Source organism: Haemaphysalis longicornis, unplaced genomic scaffold (assembly GCF_048455015.1).
Source record: "Haemaphysalis longicornis isolate Haplotype H1 unplaced genomic scaffold, Haemaphysalis longicornis Haplotype H1 scaffold_3, whole genome shotgun sequence".
NCBI lineage: Eukaryota > Metazoa > Arthropoda > Arachnida > Ixodida > Ixodidae > Haemaphysalis > Haemaphysalis longicornis.
In genome coordinates this window covers 97158745-97176210 of record NW_027526335.1, presented here as the reverse complement: position 1 = coordinate 97176210, position 17466 = coordinate 97158745, and the positions used below count along the sequence as shown (strand labels likewise).

General features: G+C 46.6%; 1 protein-coding gene across 1 annotated transcript in view; it reads left to right on the top strand.

The window, feature by feature from the left end:
* The first annotated feature begins 2662 nt into the window (after nucleotides 1-2662).
* The window catches only part of LOC144173337 (acid phosphatase type 7-like), a 33991-nt gene continuing 19187 nt past the window's right edge, over nucleotides 2663-17466 (top strand). Inside the window, exons 1-4 of the mRNA XM_077701818.1 lie at nucleotides 2663-2927; nucleotides 14460-14654; nucleotides 16757-16936; nucleotides 17437-17462. Coding sequence (XP_077557944.1) covers nucleotides 2804-2927; nucleotides 14460-14654; nucleotides 16757-16936; nucleotides 17437-17462 — 525 coding nt within the window. The 5' untranslated portion in view covers nucleotides 2663-2803. The remainder of the gene's footprint in view (nucleotides 2928-14459; nucleotides 14655-16756; nucleotides 16937-17436; nucleotides 17463-17466) is intronic.

Here is a 17466-nt window from a genome sequence, read left to right as displayed (position 1 = left end):
TGTGTCTTCTATTACGTGCTAGGCAGCCGCAGCATAATTATCGAAGGCTTGTAGAGTTTAGCGCAACTGTACATAGAAAATACAAAGATACATGTCATCGTTTCCAAAGACGCATACTTACGCACACATAACTCATGGCACATAACCCCGTGGGAGGGTCACCAATAAGGATAAAGCCAATACTTTGCCTGTATATGCGAATGGCCCTTTGTCCAAGCCAGTACCCTCACGCGAGGACTTGAACCACGTATTATGTGAGTGTAGGCGGTATAGACCAGCTAGAACGCCCCTTCTAGTGTCCTTGGGTTGTCCGCTATCTAAAGAACTAACTTTAAGTGACGTGCTAGGTCCTTGGTCGAACGCTAAACGAGCATCTCGGGCGACAAAAGCTCTATTGTCTTTCCTGCGAAGCACAGGACTTGATCAGACTCTTTAAACAGGACTCTCTTAATGAGCGCATCATCTTCATCACAGTCATTATCATCATCTGTTCATTGATTAATTTTTTCATACGTCTGGTGTAGCAAGCTAGGTGCCTTGGCCAGGCTAACCTCACCAGCATCATAAAAGACTATTTTCTTTCTCTCACATGGGCAAAAGACACGTGCCCTAGCTTTCGCTATTTTCTCTTTTTAAAGCAATAACTATGGCACTTACTGCACAAAACATACCGGATTTACTCGCGTAATGATCGCTCATTTTTTACCAAAAAATTGAGGCAAATTTAGGGGTGCGTTCATTCCGCAGGATAAATTTTTCGCGAAAAACTTTTGAGCACAGAAAAGGCAAGCGAGCGGGTCAAAAGGTTTACGATAGGTCTCATGAACGTAATAAAAATAAGAAATAAAAACATAATAAAAACTCCAAACACCGCCGCCAGCCGCTTTGCAAAGCGGCACAAAATGCACTGCTTTCATGAATTCCGCAAGGCGCCGGAACGAGTTAGCTGCGAGGTGACAACAGGGCGACCAATAAGTGGTTGCCGCTATCACAGTGCAGGATCTCAAAACAGACATGGGGGCCGACGAACCAAGCTGAGTGCATTTTTTTCTTTGTCTTGCGAGTACATTATCTGCATTTAGTGAGGGTTTCTTCCATGTCAATATTGAACGCATGCTTGCCGATATCGCTAATATCGGCAAGTCTGCAGCAATAACATAGCCATGTCCGCTTTGAAAGGGCAGGGAACAGAGGTAAGCACGACTATGATCAGCTAAACTTGGCACACATACGACATACTGCTGCGGCAATTTAAGGGTGCGTTCGTTGCGCGAGTGCGATAATTATGCGAGTAAATACGGTAATACTTTAAAGGGACAGACAACCGATTTTTGTCGAGTATATATTCTGTATCCCAAATGAAAGGGCATCACTCAAAGCACCTTGACGAGAAACGGTTTTGCTGATAATGCCCTAGAACTTTTTAAATCGAATTTTTGGATCGAGCGGTCTGTGTCCCTCCCAAAACTAATGCTGGTAACCATGACATGGAGTAGCTCGGCAACATACTTTTGTCTGTATGCGAAATAAAAAAACAATATTTAAAAACTTGTTCCCAGCTAAAAAAGTTCGAATCTCAGGCTTTCCTGTTCCTTTATGTGTTTTTTTTAATGCAACGGTCTATTTTGCACGAATGCGCCATCTGTTGGGACAGACGATAGGTAGAATCGGGCTTCACGTTGTGGAGGCGGGAAGTTCGATTTTCCCCGGGCGCGACATTTCTTTTTTTTTTTAAGCTGCCGTTGGCGTATTTGGAAACTGAAATCAAATATTTTGGCAGAACAAACGCCCCTGACTCAGGCAGAATCGTCAAAGCTCCTTCGCTGGGTCTGTTTACTGAACGCTGCCGTTGATTCCGGGCATGGAGGCTCAGTTAGCCACACTGAGAGGCATGCTGAGAAGCACCCAGCGACGGCAGGCGGCGTTTCTTTAAAAATTCCAGAATAATGTTTAGAAATACATATGCAATTTAACCTTGTCCAAATACTTGTGTTAAAAGGTTTTCAGTACGTAAATAAACGTTTCAGCAGTTACAGTAGCTGCTAGGTTTGCAGGTCACGTGACAGGGACACATATTGTAGTGTCAAGTTTCGACACTACGAACCACCACCCTTCCGATTTCAGGAAGTTTGCTGCCAAATTAAAATTATTTCCGCCAGTTTGTTTAGAAATTGCTTGTGGTTATCGGGCTATATAAAACGCTGGCTTTCATACGAGCTAGAGAACATATACGCGACAAAAATCGGTTGTCTGTCCCTTTAAGAATCATTGCAACCACAAAGCTGTAGGCTCTATCGTCTCAGCTTGCAGTGACCAACCGCGAATTTTTTTTATGTAATTCCCACCATTCCTAAAGGAGCTTATCCTATTAAAACGCACCAAACATTCCCCTTGGGCAGTTAGTTTAGTTGCTTTATCTAGTTCGCGAATCTTTATCTGCATTGGCCATGACAGCCCTCCTATACAAATATGCGCCTTTGGCTGCAAGGCCAAGACTCAGCAAAAATGCCCCACTCCCTTCCGAGCGGGCCGTCTGGCTCATCGGATAACTTTATCGGCTTCCGTAGACTTTTTTCTCCTACTGTATCAGCCCAACGAGAGATATGAAACAGTGCCCCGAAAGATATTCTCGCAGACGTTGTTCCCATAGGGATACGGACCATCTGTCAGCAGCTAACGACAATTCCATGAATCATATTCAGGCAGTGTGAGAACACGCCCCCCGTGTCCTTCAAGAAAGAGCCTATAAGAACCCGCGTTTGACACAGATATTAAGCGCCCCCTCCGGTGGTGTGCGACCAAAATGGAACGACTTCGGCGTCCGAGCATCATCGTTGGCCTTGTGGTCGTGCTTTGGTGCCTACGGAAGGCGTCATCAAGCTATGCGGCCTACACGCAACCTCAACAGGTTCATCTCTCCTATGGAGGTAAGAAAAAGAGAGCCGAACGAGTTCGCAGATATAATAATACTTTATACTTCTCTCACTGTCGTAAGTGTGCTTTACTGAACAACTTCTAGCTCTGCTGTAATCGTATCAGCTCAAAAATATAATAAACATATCTACTTCAACCTTCGCTTCATAAACGAAAACGGGGCGGCTTGACATACCACCAAGCAAGGTGCGGCCGCAGGGGCATTGTATTACATATCGCTACTCTTGAATATTTTTGCTTATCATCCCGTCGGTAAAACTCGGCATCGGCTCATTCCGGATTAAGGGCTGTCAGATAAAAAAACGCATCAGGCCTGCTGGCGTCGGGAACAACCGCCAAAGTTTTTTTTTTGTTTTTATTACCATAGGTGTCGTACAGATTGGCGAATTGTAACATGATGTTATAGACCCGTCTATTAGGATCGGCCATTTTTCTCATGCAGTCATGCAATTCATCGCGCATGCAGCCGATGAAGCAGATGTAAAGAAGCACTCCGCCAGTGTGTCTCCGCGTGATATGCACTATTCTGAACACCAATTTTCTGCAACCATCTCCGCAGCCACCAACGCCCCCGCCGCTCAAAAGTAATAGAAAAACAAAAAAAAAATACCGAAAGAAGAAAGAACACTTCCGAGCAGCAAAGACCGAAGAAAGGGCACGTAAGAAAGATCGGTTTATTCAAGTGAAGAGAGGCACCACGGCAATGAGTGAGGGTGGCGGCAAAGCAGTATTTTTCAAGTGGAAAGAGCAGTGAATAAATGCAGACAGCCAAACCAGCGAAAAACACGACATCCGCAGTGTTTGTTTCCTTTTACTGCGTGGGACAAACTGACACGAGGCACAGCCAGTTAGAGAAATGAAGATGGAGCCGTTAACTTTTAATTTTGCGGGCCATAACGCCCGCTGCTCCCCGTATCTTTAGATCGCTGGCTGTTGGTTTAATGGTAGAACTGCTACGTCGCGCAACTGCTCTGCACAACAGCACTAGAACTTGCAGGCACGAAGTTCTCAGTTCAATGTTCACTACGCCTCGTCGGACACGAGAAATGTGTTTGCCAGCTGTTCTGTTTTTTTTTTTTTTTTTTCTGAATTTCGGCTAAACGTGCGTGTGTGTGTTATGACACCTACGATACTGTTAGAAATGATTGAATATTCAGATTACACGACTGAGGCTTTTTTGTAATGTTGCCACTGGTTTGGAACTAGGAATATTTACAACTTGCGGCAATTGCAATGGCAAAAACACTGCTTCAGACAACGATGAGTGCTCGTCGTATACGCAGGGGCAAAAACGTGTCGATTGATGAGTTTGTTTTCCCGCTATGCTCGTTGCTTTGCATAAACATTGCTTTCTTCAGCCATTAATTTATCGTGTGTGTGTGTTAAATGCGTACACTGAAAGTTTCTCGGAAGTACTCGTTCGTTTACTTAAGCCGTTATCTCTAACAGTGTCCCTGCGCACTAACTACAAGCAAGTACGCGGTGGGTCAGTAAAAGAGCGCTATAATTTCGAGGAATTGTACCCGTCACATTCATAATGGCAACGAAAAAAAGGTTTATTTGGCACGAAGCAGATCGCTTGATAGCAAATAGAAAAGAAAGCTCTCGCGTTAGTTTCGTGAAACCGAATTCTACCGCCTGCATTTTGTGTCGGTAGAGTTGCGTGTGTCATCGATAATATTTTTGACAACAAGGTCAAGTCTCAAGGTTTCACAGAACCAACCACAGCAAATCGCTGATTGATTTATTGATTGTGGGGGTTTAACGCGCCGACGCAACGCAGGCGATGAGGCGCGCCGTAGTGGAGGGCTCCGGATTAATTTTGACCACCTGGGGATCTTTAACGTGCGCCGAAATCTCGTACATACGGGCGTTTTTGCTTTTCGCCTCCATCAGAAAAGCGGCCGCCGCGGCCGGGAATCGAACCCGCGACCTCGTGCTCAGCAACGCAACGCCTTAGCCACTGAGCCAGCGCTGCGGGTCACACACACACACACAGCAAATCGCTGGACTGCTAGTTGGTACAAAACCATATATTTTAATAAAGCTATGTATGCGAGCATCCCATTGTGCTTGCCGTTTCGATCTCTCTTGTGGCATTCCCCCGCTTTGCGTATTGTATTTTTGTTGCTTTTGCTGTCGTCTTCACGTACTTTTCTGTACTTTGGGCCAGCATGTGCGCGTGTAATAGAATCGCGTGTATCAGTGGTTAGATGCTTCGCCACAAAGTAAAAGTACGCCAATTCTTACTCCTCTTGCTTTTTTATCCCACCGACACCAGAATACTTTATTACACTGGTAACTAAAACATGAACACTCGTTGCGTTCGACTGTGCTTCCATCAGAGTAGCGTGTGTGCATTCGGCCCCGCGGCGAAACAATTGCACTAGAAAATGCATATGTACTGCTGTCTGCTTTTGTTAAATAATTCACAGCACTTTGAAATGTTTTCCAAGTTTGCTGCGGAAAACTTCGTTATGTAGGCTCTCGTGGGATCTATACCCAATGAAACAAGAATTGCGTTCCGCTTGGCTGAATTTTCAGGCTTTCTGAAACGGGCCTGAAATTGCTGTATCTTTTTAATTCCTTTGCGAGCCAAAGGTGTCTGCCACAGCCAGCAGGGGGCGATGCATGTTCATTTAGGAGCGGGAGTTCATGAGGCCCGCCGTCGAGCATGAAAACGCAATTTCGAAGTTTAGGCGTGTTAAACAAGACCTGAACAAGTCTTTATCGCTTGGGTGCGGCCTAAATCGATACGTTGCAGTAGCCGACACCGCACTAACCTGCAGACTCACCAACTGACCGGCGCCACTCCACAACGTACAATTGTTTTGGATACACTGTTCTCGACATGCCTTGGCTTCACAAAATTTTCGCTGATGGCAGAATGCATTTTTCTATCGGTACCGGAGTCACCAAAAACTCCTTCTCTTATTCATCTTAAAATCACGCGTACGGCTCGGCTGTCCGATGTAATTTAACCCACAACACTTCCTACCTAGCGTTTCAGAGGAAAGGAAAAATATGATAAACTTAATGGTGAAGCCTTGCTAGAGAATGATAATTTGAGTTTTCATTGATGAAGTTCGAGAGAAGCAGCCTAGGCCTCGCTTGGTTAACCTGTGTCGAATTGACCTGAAGTTAATGCGTGCGAAATGTTCCCAAGCGGTCTAAATTACTCCGTTGCTCTCCACTTCGGCACGCTTAATAGCCCATTTGGGTCTTCGGCACGTTTGAACGATCGATGCTAAAATGTGCTGTGTCGGCGAAGGGGTCGGGAGCTCAACTAAAGGAGCTGGGAGATCAAGTTGCCTCTGCAGTGTTGCAATATTTCGAGTAAAAGGCGATTACCTTTTGATGAACACCCCTTTTTTTAATACGAGCACAGGGAGTGGGCAAAGGATGTACTTCCTCACTACTCTAGTGTGTTTAAGATGTTACCATCTTGTATGGGACGTGGTAACTTAATATCAGCACCACCAATGGCCGCCAACTCCTCTCACTCCCCGTTAATGTTGTATCCTATCAAGAAGCTTGTCATGCGAAAGCCGATTGCTAGCCCATACCTTCCGTGCAGGCAGTGTGTGCTGCATATCGTGTCTTATTGTGTCAGTCCAAGGTCTCTGGATCATCACACTTGATAAACATTATGTACATATAAATGTGGCAGGCTTGGGAGTCTTTTCCCCCGGCGCTGTTGGGTCGGCTCACGGTATTTACTTCGGCAGGAGGAGGCGCACATCCCTTTACTGCGAACAGTCTGTGGTTGTTAGTTCATGGAACTAGGAACTACGCACCCAAATTGCAGTTCACAAGAAACTGGAGAACCATAGGCATCACCTGGCTTCTACTGCTTTGTTTCGCAGCGTTCACGTATTTCTCCCTGTGTACTGCTTGCATTATTACCGCTCTATAATCCTTCACTGCAGTAACGAGTTTGTACTCCTTCGTAATCCTGACGGTAAAAGTATGGATCAAATGCAAGAGAGCTATTAAAGAGACATCTACACTACTGCGCATGACTGATAACAACAACCAATGAACTTGGAGGACAAAATACAGCTTGCCTGCATAAGTCCGTAGTGGCGAGTCAGATTTTTCATTTTTAGGACGACATATATCATTAGCGTGTCTGACTTCAATGCTACCCCAAAGCAGGGCAACTATACACGGCGCAAAGGTTTAGTGAACGCTTGAAGACCTGTGCGTCTGCCTTATTATATGTCCTTTCGCCCTACTTTCCATTCGCCTGATCCCCGTTTCCGCATTTCAAGGGGACTGTAACAAAAACTGTAACAAAACCTGTCACGAAATGCAACGAAAGCCGTTAACTGTAGCTTACTCACCAGGCATGCGCGAGGGGCGAGCAGGTTGTGTGTGAGCGCACTCGTGAGTGAGCCTGGCGACTAATGGGGCAGCAGACGGGAATTCTTTAACGTTTACAGCTAATTATGACAAGTAAAATATCTTATGAGTTATGACAGAGTAATGTGAGCGGCCACTTTCAGTGCGTTTTTTAATTGCAATTTTCCAGTGTGAACACTTCCAATTTTTGTCGACCCGATAGAAGAGCACAATTTTGGTCAGAAACTAGCGCAAAACAGCTCTGCTGGAAAAAAGACAAAGTCGGAGAAAGGTGGACTTACCGCTGTCCTTCTGCACTTGGTTCGTATCACCAGCACGGGGTGTATAAGACAGCAGTGGTTACGTCGGCGACTACCAACCTCGTGCAATCAACCAAGCGCGGTGCGACCACTCAAGATTTGGATGGCTTCAAAGGAGCTGGCTACCTGAAGCCACAAAGTGGCCCTCCTTGAACACGTGGTGGAAAAACTGTTTTCGCGAGCCAGTCGTATGCACAAATTTTCTTCTCTTCGAAATTGATAGGAGGAAGGGGGAGCCCTAAACGAGAGGACGAGGAGATGACAGCAGGAAAAAAAAAATAAAAAAGTGTGAAAGGACAAACAGGATACTATGATGCTAAATAACTCTTAGTTATTCCGTGGGCGTATTTTATGTGCCCTTGCGATTGATTTGCTCATTTTAGATTTGGTCCCGGCAATTGCGAAACGCTTGATCGTACCCGCCGCGGTAGCTCAGTAGCTAAGGCGTTGCGCTGCTGAGCACGAGGTCGCGGGTTTGATTCCCGGCCGCGGCGGTCGCTTTTCTGATGGAGGCGAAAAGCAAAAATGCCCGTGGCTACGAGATTTCGGCGCACGTTAAAGATCCCCAGGTGGTCAAAATTAATCCGGAGCCCTCCACTACGACGCGCCTCATCACCTGCGTTGCGTCGGCACGTTAAACCCTACAATCAATCAATCAATCAATCAATCAATCAATCAATCAATCAATCAATCAATCAATCAATCAATCAATCAATCAATCAATCAATCAATCGAAACGCTTCATCGTTCTGGTTAGAGCAGGCCTCCTCGAAGCCGCGTACCCGAGCTCGAAAATTTCGGCCGTACCGCGGCTTTTTTACACCCATGTCACGTGCATGGGCAAGTCCCACAACCGACTAATGCGTGAGTGCACAATACTGCGCTGTTCGCGTTGCTTTCGTGTAGAACTCAGAAAAAAAAAGGATTATCACGCCTGTCTGGGGACCGCGGCGCAATGTATTGAGAAATCTGCATTATTTTAACTGGGGTCCTGTTTCACGAAGGAAAAACGAAAACATCCTTTGCGTTCAAAGCAAATTAACTCTAGCACCACATTACCCGTCTTTTGCCTGTCATCCTCGAAGTAGTGCAAAAACGTTTTGTTTGTGCTTGCGTTTTGGTTTTAGCTCCAATAATTGCAATATATCGAAAGTTCATTAAATTATTCGCAAAGAGGCCTGCACGCTCTTTAACAGAACTGAAAAAGCGCGTTTCTTCCCATGAAAAGCTTATTGCTCTGATCGCAGCTGATTCGAAAGCCGTGCCCTTCCTTGGAGCGAATTGGGAGACGAACGCAACACGTCGAGTCATTCTAAACGCACCTACGCCGCACAGACATGATTTACTGCCTTTACTGCTTCCGTTTCTCCTTCGCAATAATGGCGCTGTTTAAATTACGGGTGGATATTTAGAATCAATTTCTTTAAGCGCACTAGGCACACTCACACAGCCATGTCATCCGTAATTAAAGCCTCCAACTTGGTCCGACCAACTTCGCGGGAGAGCAGCGACCGCTGCCGGCACGGCCGACGAAGCGCCGACGAACTCCGCTTATAATAATCTCGCAGGAGTGGATTTGCCTCGACCGCATCTTTCATACGGGGGGAGCCAATCATACGGGTTGGCGGTCCCCTCCCCCGGAAGGGCCGCTTCAGACACGTGTCAACCCCGAGATTACTACCGCTAGACGCACGCAGCTTCCCGCGGAGTTTCATTCCCCGACCATTGGCGCAGTGGGATATAGCGGCGGCCGTAAATCCGGTGATAATTCCGCCCTATGACATAAGCGTCTGCGTAAGCCAACTCCCCTGGCCTGTTATTTGCTTACAACTGACACGCTGCGGCGCTTCCGTCGCGAAGGCACTTAAAAAGTGCCTTGGGCGTTCCTCAAAATTTGAATACTATCGCTTTTTTTAAGTGCAATGCACTTTATAAGCGACCCCAAACCATCCACCGCCGGCGTCGGCGGCGGCGTCGGCGTCCGCAGTGCTCCTCTATAAAGAAACAGCATCCGGCGCCAGGTTTCGATCCGCGGACTTTGCGGCCGCAGCGCGACGCTCTACCGACCAAGCCACGAACGCGACGCGATATCAGCGTTAGTGACGCGCCTTATATCTTTAACGCATTCAAACTACGTCGTCAGCGGCGTGCGTTGGCGACTCAGCGGCGTTATAGCGGCTTGATAACTGCGTGGTGTACACGTGATACTACAAACCCGATGGAAGAGATGGAAGAGAAGGCGGCGAGGCGGTGGGCTGCGGGGGCCGAGCGCAAGCGCCGCAAGCGGGCCGACAACCGTGCATTCGCACTTTCACATTCTCCCCCTCGAGGAAATGCGGGGGAATTTTTTTTGCTACGCATCCACACAAGCCCCAATTTGACACTTGCCTTTTTGAAGGCAATGATTATCTCCAACCACCTTCATTGCCTTCCCTATGGGCGTTCTCTGTACCGAGCACGTGTATTTTTGCGAGGAGGCATTGGGTACTCCAGGGTAAAATCCTACGGGGTGTAGGAAAACGGCAAGGGCCGCCAATCACGCGAGACCGCATGGGAAATCAACCCCACCAGAAGTTTTCCGGCCCCCCGTGGAATTTTTTCCCAGGAGTGTTATTAAACAGCCACATTTTATGCTCAAGGGGAAAACGATTCGTGCTACTGAAGAGAACGCGTTCAGTTGCTTCGAATGTGAAAAAAAAAATCGTACGGCAAGGCACTGCCATCAAAATATCTCCCGAGCCCACGGGATGGTCGAAAACGCTGCGCCTCAGCCGTAAACGTTAATGGTGAAAGGTTAATGGCAATAACTTCTCGGCTACTCCGCCCGCGATCACACGGTGCCGGGGCCACGTGCGGTAAGTCTGTTCGCTCTGTTTGTTTTTGGTCGACATGAGATTCGCCAAGCGCAACACACACAATACAGGTGAGAGAAAGGTGCAAGGATTACATGAATCTCACCCAGGACGCCCAAGAGGCTAACGCCATTGCAAAAGCACAGCTGCGTACACAGTGAAAGCACAAGCATATATAGAACGCCATAGAAAACCTGCCTTTCTCTCATAAAAACGAAGCATTTTTAGGAGCACTAGCAGTTTCGAAACAGCTAGTGCTTCTACACTAGCACCACTTGTAAGTAAGTGCTCGTGTTAGTAGTAGCAGAGTCCTTCAATGCTTTTAAGGGACTCTGGTAGTAGCAATACTTGGTAGTGCTAACATGCATACTTCTGCACTACAGAGCATGCATACGGGAGGTGGTGTATGGTGGTGCATGGTGGTGTATGCATACGGCATACACCACCAGGCTCAAGTTGTTTGTAGATAATGTACCACCGTTGATACGGTTATGAAGTCCCCGTGAGGTCAAACTGCGCTTGACGCGCTGAGAATTAACTTCAAACGACGGAAATTAACACGAACAAAGTTTTAGAACGCGCGTCCTAAACGAAGTGTCACGCGCTACAAGCCAACTACGCTGCAAGATAGGAACGATGATCCTACAAGTGACGTCAAAACGATCGCAGAGCCAGAATCTCCAGTGGTGGGCCACGCGGCCAATAAGGCGCGTTCGTAGGCCTACTTGCGCTTGAAGTCGCAGTGCAGTGGGCAGAGCGCTGTGTACCTCCCGTTGCAGCGAGAGAGTTGGTGGCTCGTATCCTGGCGCAGCCCCGTTAATGGAACTTTTTCTGGCGACGTCATTTCAGTGGCGGATATGAGGCCGGCCATATCTTGGTGTACCCGGGCATAAAACACTTTTGTGTTAAAAGAGGACCGGTAATTATGCGCCCAGATAACGCCTTCAAACTTTACGGTCCTGGTTAATTATGTTTAACCATGCAAAAAACGGACGGAAGAAAAAAAATTTGCAGTGGCTTAGCTCGGCTATGCCAGGATATACGTAGCGTGGGCTAAGCTTCAGCTGGTTATTCTTAGCTTTCCTAGTTGTCTAGGATTAGCTTCATTATTATGGTTACTGCTGTTTCAATGACACACACATGGTATACGCATTACGTGACAGATATATATTTATCAAGCGGCTCTGGCGCAGCGTTACCAATCGCCCCAGAGCTAAGTGTTCCACAGGCGCACTCCGGTGTTGTTGCTGTGACGCACGAGCCATCGGTTCCACACCCGGCCACCCGTCGCATGATCATCAAGTGGACCGGGCCGCCACGTGCGGAACGGAGGTCGGCGAAGACGCTGGGCGCTTGGGGTGTGTGAGAGGGTGTAGCCCGAAAGAACCCATTCCCGTTTGACCCCTTCCCGTTTGAACCCATTCCCGAAACGCCCTTCCCGCTTGACCCGTCCCGTGTGCGCCCGTTCCCGAAACGACCTTCCCGCTTGGGCGCTTCCTGTTTCAGCCCGTTCCCAAAACGCCCTTCCCGTTACAACCCGCTTCCAAAGCGCCCTTCTCATTTGAACCCGCATCATTCCAACCCATATGAATTTCTGAAAATATGCGTTACCGTCTTCGAAACTGTTCCCCAAAATGTGCTTACAAGCAACGGGTCATGCACTAAAAACTTGTATGTACCAAATTTTCCGGAATCGACCGATATTTCCGGCCGATAAAAGTTTCTGAATGCCTTAGGCCGATACTGCCCTTTTGACACAAAATTTGTAGCGGCGAAAGTGTACTAGAAAGATACCCAATATCTTGAGTAATTGCACGCATTGGATTTTTCTGTAGTTGGTGTTCGTACGTGCGGCAGAAATTTATTTATCATCCACTCGTATGCTCATTGTTTGGAGCATAGCTTTGTCTTCGGGTTCGAGAGATCTATAGATCCAATATGTCCGTAGGAGAAACATTAAAAAAGGCAAAAACATGTGCAGAAATCTGAGAATTGGCTACTAAGGCCTTTCCTACGTGAGTAATGGGCAGATTTTTATTTATTTACGGATACTTTACGGCCTGGTCGGGCTCATGCAGGAGTGAACATAAAAACACATCAGTATTGGTTGGCGTAGTTTAAAAACGCCCCACACAAATAAGTAAAAGGCATAAATATGTAATAGACGCAAAGGTCCGAACGCAAAGGGGTCCGAACAACGATATGCATTCGCAATGTATTCCAATTTTAAAACACGACGATTCAACCAGAAGACACATTTCCAATACGTGGGGAAAACTCTTCTAACGATACCGAGTTCACTGTTCGTTCAGTTAACTTATTCCAGTAAGAAATTGCACGAGGAAACAAAAAGAACTTTTGAATAGTAATTCAGCTGATTGGCTGCCTAACATTCTTACTATGATAACTTCTCGCTAAACGTCTGAAAGGCCCTTGGAGGTAGTATTCCCGCGACAATTTTCAGTTTCTGTAGTAAAAAATTTAGGCTAGAGACGACCCTGCGCTGCTAAAGTTTCTGAAGGTTTGCTCTATTATGCAATAGAATCAGAATCAATAAAACGCAAAGCTAAGTTTATAATTTTCGCCGCTTCTCATGACTGCGGTTTTTTATAGCCAGATGTGGCAAAGGTATCCAGATACACAGGGTTACTTTATTTTTATACATCTTTTTATCTTTTATAGTTTTCATCTGTTTCTTTTCGACATTGATGTACACTTGCGGTATTATAACGATTAAATGTGTTAGTCCGCCAAATACGATTTCTTTCAAAGTGAGGGTGTTTTTGCGATTGTTCATTTGTGCTTCCGCGGCACTTTTCTGGGCTTTTTGATTTCATCATTTTTGGTAACGGAGTATCAGATGGATTTGATTTATTTAGTCCACTTTTAACACTTGTCTTTTCCGGGGGGAGGGGGGATTTCAAATATTGGTTTTTATTAGTTATTTACTCGTCCTTTGAGAAATATCTTGAAGTTTGAGTTAAAGTTAGCTCTAGAGTGTGAATAAAATATATGTTTGTGTATAAACCTTTGGTTGATCGTGTGTGTTAGTAGTTCCTCCTCACACTCTTTCGGGACACGGCCATGCTGGCGCCAATTTAGTGTAATAAAACTTGAGTGCCTGGTGTTTTGGGGGTGGATCTAAAGAAGCTAGAGACGAGAGTCAGTCGACCGAACAAGTGCAAACGAGGGCAGACGCAGGGCGACCCTCGCGACCTAAACACATTTAGTTAAGTGAATTTAGGTATTTCGCTGTTTTCGTTTTCATAAGCGACGTGTTTGTTAATTTATTATATTTGCTGTTAATTTGTTAATTGGTTTGTTAATTTAAAAGATTTGTTTGCTAATTTGTTAATTGTTAATTTGTTAGGCTTCGTTAATTTAAAAGATTAAAAGATTTGTTAATTGGTATGACTTGAATTGTAACCAAATGTAAAACAATATGAAAATGTTTTTATAACGTTTCATAAACTGGGTGCGTTATTCCGGGAACGGACTGAATAGGAAAATACGAAACGGGAAGGTTCTTTCGCCCCGGGTTGAAATGGGAAGGAACAAACGGGAAGGTTGAAATGGGCATGGGTTCAAACGAGAACGGGCCAAGTGGGAAAGGGCGAAACGGGAAGGTCGTTTTGCGCCGGGTTGAAACGGGAGGGAACAAGCGGGAAGGGTGAAATGGGAATGGGTTCAAACGGGAACCTCCCGTGTGAGAGACGCCGGGCAGCAAGCAATGTTCTGTGCGCCGTGTGACGTCACTGCTCCTCGCGTATGCGCAGCACGGCTCTCCAAGAGCCACGCGAAACTGCTCAACCTCGGCCGGTGTAGCTGACGCTACAAAAGTGAACATTTTAAAAGAACTTCCAAGTCTATTCGAAAGGTTTTACACTGTGTATTATTTTGTAACAGAAATGTAAAGAAAAAGCTTTGAAACATGAATAAAAGTAACCATAATTGTTTTGTTTTGTTTTGGTACGGAAATTTAGTGTGTACCTCATTACCTCTTTTGCAGCTAATGAAAACCAGAGGGTGGTCACCTGGGTAACCTTTGACGCTTCGAGGACTCCGACCGTTGAGTACGGTGTCAACGGCTTCGAGCACGAAGCCGTAGGCTCAACCACCAAATTTCAGGATGGAGGCAAGAAGAAGAGGGTTCTGTACATCCACAGAGTGCTTCTGAAGAACCTTAAATGCGGCACCCAATACTGTGAGTTGTTTCTATTGTCTTGCTTCTAATGTCTCATGCACACGACAGGCTACCAATATTACAAGCCTTCCTGAGGCATCAGTGTTAGTCAATGAAGGTAAAGTAAGCATCGTCGTTTCCCTGATGTAAGTTTTAATATGGAATAACCTTAAAGGAGTACTGACACGAAATTTCTCGCTTTCAGTTTTTATGCTGTAAAGAATACTTATTGGCCCAGTAATTACGAAAATCGAACCGAAAGCCTTCAGCTGCCAACACAGAATTAATTATAGCACGTTTATTGCAACGAATTTCAAATTTGGTCACCGCGCGGGAAAATGGCCGTTCGAAGGCCAGCCTGCAAGCGGGCCAGCCTTACGTCACGGTCTCACCCGTGACGTCAGGGACGTTTTTCTTTCCTCCATGCGTTCGCCGCATCGTCTGCTACGATTGCACATGGTCCGCGACTCGCCCGCGCAGTCGACATGTCGTCTGAATCGTCAGACTCGGATGAGTCACTGCCACCCGACAGACAGAACAACTTTATTTGGCCAGGCGATTAGGCTGGCGATGTCTTCGCCGTCGTCCGTTTTTTAATATCACTGCGGCTCGAACCGGCGCAGACCGTGATAACAACAGCTTGTCGCCACTCTTCTAATCAATCTGATCACGAAAAAGAAGCTCCACATGCGAGAAAGTAGATGTTAGTGTGTTGAAAATTGTGCTAGGAGTTGTTATCCGCGCTGAATTTAAAAGTGGCGTTCAGATATTTGCCGCGATGGTAAACCTACGCTGACCGGCAGCGGAGGTTCGGCGCTCCGACCCAGCACTGCCGGCACCATGGTGCGGCGAGCGGCCGAAAGATGGCGCCACCTGCGCGCTAGAATCAGAACAGGCCGCGGCAGATGTCTTGGTCACCGATCGCTGAAACGGAAATTATTGCCAAAATAAAGCTTCATATGCGAAAAAGGGAATGATAGTGTGGTGAAAAGTTGTGTAAGGGATGGTCATTCGCAGTTGTACAGATACCAGCGATCAAATAGTCGCCCCAACACCGAAGGTGACCCGTCAAACCCCGAGCCCGCTGGCTTGGGCGACAGTTCTTGCGGCCGCCGGCGCGCACGAACTCAGTCCACGTTTAGCGCTGCATGTCGTCGCGTGGAAAATAATGCATCTTGGCGTCGTCGTCGATTTGCTCGGACAGGCTTCCACGGGCAGTACTTCGCATACCGCGAGCTTGCCATAGCACAACTTGGGCGAGCTCGGCGACACGCACCGCCGCGTCACCGCGGTGCCCGTCGACATCGCAGTATTCGGCACCAGTGCCGAACACCATGCGCCGGCAACGAACTGAAGAGCAAAGACGTCGAACACGCAACGTTTACAAGCATTGCTCACACAGCTACGCCCACGTCTCCTGCCCAAACGAATACCACCGACAACAGCAGCGCAGGATATCGTTTCCGGTTCTGAAAACGACTATGTGACGTCAGCCTGAACCGGCCAGACACGCAGGCCAATGTTTCGTCACGCCGAAAGCGATTGCGCTAGTGCTGCCGATTTGTGGAAGCTCGCGGCCTGGACAATCAAAATCGATTTTAGATGTGATTCCGGCCTCGGATCGCTGCAAAAATTTCTGTGAGGCATCTGTACAAACTACTGAAGTCAATTATATCATTTTTTAGGTATCAAAATTTGGTGTCAGTACTCCTTTAAGGACATCACCTACTTTTCTCGCCTCAGTCAACATCCAATTTCGTCGTAGACTGAGCTCTAAACCGAACCTGAATGATGTTGTTACGTTTGGGGCATCACGTGGGTCTCGCTGGTGACGTAGCTATATTACCTAGGGGACGGATCATCTGAATAATCCCTCGTCGATTGTCAAGGGGTTCTTCAGTATAAGCAATCTTTTTTTTTTTTTCGAAAGCACACTGCACAATGCCATCAATGACATTGCCTTTAGAGTAGCTGCAACCTAAAATTAGTGTAACTTTTGTATTACCAGTGTGATATACTTTTAACGTCGTAATGTTAATTGTTAAATACAGCTGGGACAATGCTACTGCGTTTTGTTAAAGTAGCGATTGCGGGAAATATTATGCTAATCTCCTTGATTCCAGTGTACCACTGTGGCAGCACTGACGGCTGGAGCGCAATCTACAAATTCAAGGTGGCTCCCCAAAACTCCACCAGTGCTACCCTTGCTGTTTACGGCGACCTTGGTAGCGCCAATGCTCGCTCTCTGTCCGCGCTGCAACGGGACGCTCAGATCGGCACCGTTGACGCCGTTCTACATGCTGGTAAGTGGCCGCAGGAAAGCGCACTTTGAGGGGAGGATATCTTGGCGAATCCTGACAAGTTTGTCGTGACGAATGTTTGGTGCGGCCCCTTTTCTTTGAAGCCGTCTTCAGGGTCATTGCAAAATGATTTCTGCTAAAACAAACACAATGCAAACTCGACGTACATATAAGCAAGATTTTTTAGTTATTTTACTATATAAACAAATGCGAAGAGAAGTTATAAATGAGCTGTCTCTAGTGCAAAGACCACAAGGAGTTCAAGATCACCTTTTCCAGTTGAACGGCCGTATTTTGTCAATAACAGTTAATATCTTTGCGCATACGGTGTTCAGGTTAATTGCTTTGTTTTTTACTCTTTCAAATGCCAATCTAGACATTTAGGTCACCAAGATGAACCTCGCGCAAACTGAATAAGTAGCGCACGCTTAAGCTATCTCGTAAGGGTCATTTGCCTGAAACACTTTTACAATGCTGTCACGCGATTCTTTTGTCTCTTTTAGGTGACTTTGCTTACGACATGCACTCGGTAA